This window comes from Vollenhovia emeryi, unplaced genomic scaffold (genome assembly GCF_000949405.1).
Source record: "Vollenhovia emeryi isolate VEMERY1.0 unplaced genomic scaffold, V.emery_V1.0 DF939414.1, whole genome shotgun sequence".
Classification (NCBI taxonomy): domain Eukaryota; kingdom Metazoa; phylum Arthropoda; class Insecta; order Hymenoptera; family Formicidae; genus Vollenhovia; species Vollenhovia emeryi.
This window is the reverse complement of record NW_011966952.1, coordinates 75,052-81,373: the sequence shown is the minus strand read 5'-3', so window position 1 is coordinate 81,373 and position 6,322 is coordinate 75,052. Positions and strand designations below refer to the sequence as shown.

Below are 6,322 nucleotides of genomic sequence, written 5' to 3'. Positions count from 1 at the left end.
ACGCACGCACGCACGCACGCACGCACGCACGCACGCACGCACGCACGCACGCACGCACGCACGCACGCACGCACGCACGCACGCACGCACGCACGCACGCACGCACGCACGCACGCACGCACGCACGCACGCACGCACGCACGCACGCACGCACGCACGCACGCACGCACGCACGCACGCACGCACGCACGCACGCACGCACGCACGCACGCACGCACGCACGCACGCACGCACGCACGCACGCACGCACGCACGCACGCACTTATTTTAATTTAAATATATAACAGAAATAATTCTGTTTTTCTCGACAAACTGGCAATAATACAAACAAACGTTCAAGACGTTTCGACCCTTGGTTTGGGTCCTTATCTTAAAATCCTCTTGACCGCCCGAGCTAGTCAGTACCTGTGTAATAGTTGCAGAGAATAAAGACTTTATTATATAGAAGTAATTGCGTCCATTTTATAGTGTGTAATAACTAGAACACCTATAATTGGTGACCCCCACAATTAAGTGGACTCCGCTGTTTCTTTTCTCCTTCTATCGCAAGATTAGCGCGCGGACAGGCCCGTTCGAGTATGCCGTTCGAACATTCACCGCCACGAGACGGCTTGAAGCCCGACGAGACAGATGAGGATTTACAACTCGAGGCAAGCGGTCAAGGAACGGCAGCATTAGGAGGTTCGCACGCAGGGCATACACAAGCAGCAGTAACCCATCCGTTAATAGACGAGGCATGGGTCAGCGCAACGCACAAAGTAAGGTTACCGCAACCATTTTGGCGCGAAATGCCTACGCAGTGGTTCAATGTAGTAGAAGCCACTTTTGCATTGAACCGCATCACAAGCGACGAGACTAAGTTCCGACATATCTTAAGTAATCTAGATCGGACCACCATTCCATTCGTCACTGATTTAATTACTGACCCCCCAAGCCAGAACAAATACGACGCGATCAAGACGAGAATTATTAACGCCTTCGGTGAATCTAAAGAAACGAAACTGCGAAAACTATTACGCGGCCATGAATTAGGCGAGAGCAAACCCTCGCACCTTCTACAGCGTTTGCGAAACTTAGCAGGTAAAGACTGCACCGACATTATGATCCGCAGCTTATTTCTAGAACAGTTGCCGGAAAATGCGCGCAGCATCCTAGCCATTTCATCCGAGGGCGACCTGGACACACTAGCGCTACAAGCAGACCGGATTATAGAAACCATTAAGCCACAGCTAGCACTGATCCGAGCCGATAGCCAACAACCAGCCACGAGTCAAACGACGCCCGGAATACAAGCGGAAATCAACGAGATACGAAAAATGGTGGAAAAACTCTCCGCCGAGTTCAAACACAAGAGGCCCCGAAGCAATACCAGACCTACATACCACAACAGGTCCAGATCCAAAAGCCGAGACAAAACCGCGGGTACCCAAGATTCTAACGTGCTTTGCTACTATCACTCGCGATTTGGTGACAAAGCACGACGCTGCCAAGAACCGTGCATTCACTACAAAGAAGCAAAAACTTTGGAAAACTAGAAAGACCGGGACAAGAGGAGACGGCTGTCAACGGTCTCACTAAACACCTTCGTCTCCTAATTGCAGACAGGAAGACGGGAACCACCTTTTTAGCCGATACGGGATCAGATATATCCGTTCTACCTAGGAGCTTTAAAAAACACTGCAATAACGAGACTAACCTATCACTTTTTGCAGCTAATGGATCAAGAATCAAGTCATACGGAAACCTGGAACTAGAACTCAACTTGGGTTTAAGACGTGCCTTTAAATGGAACTTCGTAATCGCGGACGTTTCAACACCGATCCTAGGAGCGGATTTCTTTTACCACTTCAACCTACTCGTGGACTTAAGGAACAGAAAGCTCATTGATGGAATCACACAACTGAAAACCGAAGGAAAAGTTACGAGCAAACAGACACAATCAGTATACATACTGAAACACCAACACACCACACATTCGCAAATATTGGCCGAGTTCAGCGATATTACCATACCCTCATCCAAGAAGGTAAAGATACACACAGTTGAACACTACATTTTAACAGAAGGACCACCACTCACAGATCGTGCGAGACGTTTAACTCCCGAGAAGTTGAGGTTCGCCAAAAGGGAAATCGACAGCTGGATCAAAGCAGGAATTTGCCAGCCAGGAAGCGGCCAATGGGCAAGTGCAATTCATTTGGTTCCCAAAAAGGACGGCAAATGGCGAATTTGCGGCGACTACCGACGCCTAAACAAAGTAACCGTACCAGATAAGTATCCTATACCGCATTTACAGGACTTTGCTCATAAATTGCACGGCTGTACGGTGTTTAGTACAATTGACTTAACACGTGCATGTCACCAGATTCCAATGGCGACACACGATAAAACAAAGACAGCTCTAATCACTCCTTTTGGATTGTTCGAGTTTAATGTCATGCTATTTGGTTTAAAAACGCTGCACAAACTTTCCAACGCTTTATGGATACAGCACTTCGAGGACTGGAATTTTATTTCTGCTACATAGATGATATCCTCATAGCATCTAAAACGGAATCAGAGCACAAGGAACACTGAGGCAGGTTTTACAACGATTAAAAGAGTACGGACTCAGCATCAACGCCGAGAAATGCAACCTAGGCCAACAGGAAGTCAAGTACCTCGGATGTTCAATTACCAAAGACGGTACCAAACCGATACAAACCAAAGTCGAGGCAATATTACGTATCAACAAACCAAAGACAATCGAAGAACTACGAAGAGTGCTGGGCATGATAAACTTTTACAGACGATTTATACCAGCGGCAGCACGAACACAGGCACCACTCCACATCCTCACACACGGAGCAACAAAAAAGGATAAACGCTCACCAAACTGGAACCAAGAAACCGAACAAGCTTTCGAAGACTGCAAGAGGCAATTGGCAGAAGCTACGTTATTAGCGCATCCAGCGGAAGACGTTCCATTAATACTAAGTACGGACGCATCGGATATCGCAATCGGAGCGGTTTTAGAGCAGCGCATCAATGGACAACGCCAACCATTGGGTTTTTTTTCAAAGAAATTAACCCAAGCACAGACCAAATATAGTGCATATGATCGAGAGTTACTCGCAACTTATGAAGGCATAAAATTTTTTAGATATATGGTCGAGTGACGTGAATTAACAATACGTACCGATCATAAACCACTCACATACGCACTGACGCAGAAACCAGACAAAGCTTCACCACGACAGATACGACAGCTTGGTTTCATAAGCCAGTTCGTCAACCACATGAACATATCGCCGGGAAGAACAACATAATAGCCGACACCCTCTCCAGGATCGAAGCAATAGACATGCCGGTGATCGTCAGTACACAGGAAATAGCAAGAGAGCAGCAACGACGCGGAACTGCAAAACCTACTGCAAGGACACTCCGCACTCACGCTCCGAAAACTGCGCCTAGACAACTCTGAAACCACAATTTATTGCGATGTCACTAACCAAATAAGAATTTATATTCCAGCCTCATTACGCAGACAGGTAGTCGATACAGTCCACGACATCACACCCAGGGATCAAGGCAACGCGCAAAACCATAGCTCAACGATTCGTTTGGCCTAGCATGAACAAAGATGTGGCGAACTGGGTAAAGACGTGTCTACCTTGTCAACGCGCAAAAATCCAACGCCACAATCAACGCATACCAGAACACATTGGAATTCCAGATGAACGTTTCCACCAGGTGCACCTCGACATCGTTGGCCCGCTGCCGACTGCTGAAGGTAACAAATACTGCCTAACAATGATAGACAGGTAAACAAGATGGCCAGAAGCAACACCAATAGCCGATATATCTGCGGACACCATAGCGACAGTTTTCTTTACCACTTGGGTCGCCCGATTTGGAGCACCAGCCATAATTACAACGGACAGAGGAAGCCAGTTTGAATCACTCATATTCGAAGCGCTGACCAAACTCATCGGAAGCAGACGATTCCGCACGACAGCTTATCACCCGCAAGCTAATGGCATGATCGAAAGATGGCATCGTTCGCTTAAAACAGCCATAAAGTGCCACGAAACACAAAATTGGGTGGGAGCACTTCCAGTCGTTTTACTTGGCCTGAGATCCAGCTACAAAGAAGATATTAAAGCATCCGCAGCAGAGTTGGTATACGGTACCACGTTGAAGTTGCCCGGTGAATACTTCGCTGCAGAGGAACCAACGGGATGTCCACAAATGTTTACCGAAAAATTTCGGGAATACATGAGAGCAACCAGGGCAAAACCCACAGCACATCACATCAAGAAGAAGCCATTTATCCACAAAGAACTGGAATCCAGCACACACGTATTTGTACGGGTGGATAGACGAAAGGGCCCATTGGAACAGCCATACGAAGGACCATTCCCAGTTATAACTAAACTTAACGATTCTCTTTTTAAGATCAACTACAAGGGACAGCCAACCACCATCAACATCGACAGGTTGAAGCCGGCATTTATTGAGGCTACAGACCCGCAGGAAGACCAACCGGAACCCGGACAATCCAGCGCAGGTATAGAGGCATCCTACGCTCCAAAGAAAACCAAAGTTGTCAGATTCGTGACATAGTCACTCGGAGGGGAGTATTGTGGCGGCATCAACTGGACCGAATCAACAGCGCCACCTACAACCAGAACCGATGGGTTTCAGAACGCATCCAACATCATCGTCCCGCCAAAAAGAGACTACTACTTCATTTGTCTCTTGACTACCGCCCGAGCTAGTCAGTACCTGTGTAATAGTTGCAGAGAATAAAGACTTTATTATATAGAAGTAATTGCGTCCATTTTATAGTGTGTAATAACTAGAACACCTATAGGCGTGTCCGGTCACAATCTTGTGTTCGGCTAGGGCTGATTGTGAGAAGTGGCCGTATTTGGTACATCGCTGGTGTTCTTTGATCCGTGTACTGATCTTCCTCCCGGTTTCTCCTATGTACACTTTTCCGCAAGCGCATGGGATTTTGTAGACCCCTGGGGCTGCCAAATGGGATCTCCGATCCTTGGAATTGGGGAGCATTTGAGAGAGTTTGTTATGTGGTTGAATATCACTCTTATGTTATGCTTGCTCAAGACTCTGCCGATGCGGTCGTTTGTACCCGTTTGTACCACCGCCAGTTTCGTTTGTACCTTCAAGGGGGTGATTGTACTGAAATTTCAAAATAGGGGTAGGAACCAACTTCGCCATTTTTGGAGATATTCGAATTCTGAAAACGGGTACTGTTTCGTAGTCGTTTGTACCCGTTCGTACCACCGCCAGTTTCGGTTTACCCTCAAGGGGGTGATTGTACTGAAATTTCAAAATAGGGGTAGGAACCAACTTCGCCATTTTCTAAGATATTCGAATTCTGAAAAGGGATACTGTTTCGTAGTCATTTGTACCCGTTTGTACCACCGTCAGTTTTGTTTGTACCCTCAAGGGGGTGATTGAACCGAATTTTCAAAATAAGTGTAGGAGCCAACTTCGTCATTTTTGAAGATATTTTAAATTCACAAGCGAGTGCTTTTTAGTAATTGTTTGTACTCGTTTGTGCCTTTTTGTATTTCGATTATACCTCAAAGTGCTAGAAAATACATTTTTAATTTTTGCAATAACGCTGTAACGGTAAATGTACTATTTTTTTAAGTCGCAAAATAGCCCACTGGGTTATAGTTTGTTCAAACTTACCAGAAATCATCATTCATTTTTAAAATTTATTAAAATGTGTTGAGCCACGTTTTCGTTTTCAGTGAATTATATACTAATCGTATTTGTAAAATTTTGTATTCATTTCATTAAAAATGTCATGATATAGAATTTTTATATAAAAAAATATTACAATGTTAACTTGTCTTCTGGTCTAAAAAAATATTTTTGCTTAGTTAATAGTTTGAAATACGGAAGGCATAGCCACTATTAATTATTGTAACATTATATTATATTACTAATTTTATGTCGCCTCAACGTTTGTAAAAAACGTAGAATAATAATAATTACTAGCATTATACAGGGTGAGTCACAACATTTGTGCCAGAGCTCGTGAGAAGGTAGAACGGATCGAGATGAAATTTAGTCCTGAACCATTTGCAATTTTCGCAATAGTTAACGAGTAATTAATTATCAAAAATCGTCGTCTTTGCCCTGCCCACTGTCCAATTCGAGCGCGTGGCGAGATGTGATCGCACGGCGATCGATATTGCCAGGCGAGGGGTGGGGACGCGAGACGCGGGAGCGGCGACGTAAGCTCGCCGGCAACGGCGCGCTGTCCCCCCCCCCTCGCCTGGCAATATCGATCGCCGGGCGGTCA

General features: G+C 45.7%; 2 protein-coding genes across 2 annotated transcripts; both read left to right on the top strand.

The window, feature by feature from the left end:
• Positions 1-578: 578 nt before the first annotated feature.
• LOC105557820 lies at positions 579-3,463 on the top strand. The gene is made up of 4 exons (XM_012005182.1): positions 579-1,467; positions 1,602-2,421; positions 2,561-3,126; positions 3,213-3,463. The coding sequence occupies exons 1-4, from the start codon at positions 579-581 to the stop codon at positions 3,461-3,463; spliced, it is 2,526 nt and encodes an 841-aa protein (XP_011860572.1).
• A 234-nt stretch (positions 3,464-3,697) lies between these two features.
• Positions 3,698-4,605, top strand: LOC105557819. Its single transcript, XM_012005181.1, has one exon. The coding sequence runs from the start codon at positions 4,021-4,023 to the stop codon at positions 4,603-4,605; it is 585 nt and encodes a 194-aa protein (XP_011860571.1). The 5' UTR covers positions 3,698-4,020.
• Positions 4,606-6,322: the final 1,717 nt, after the last annotated feature.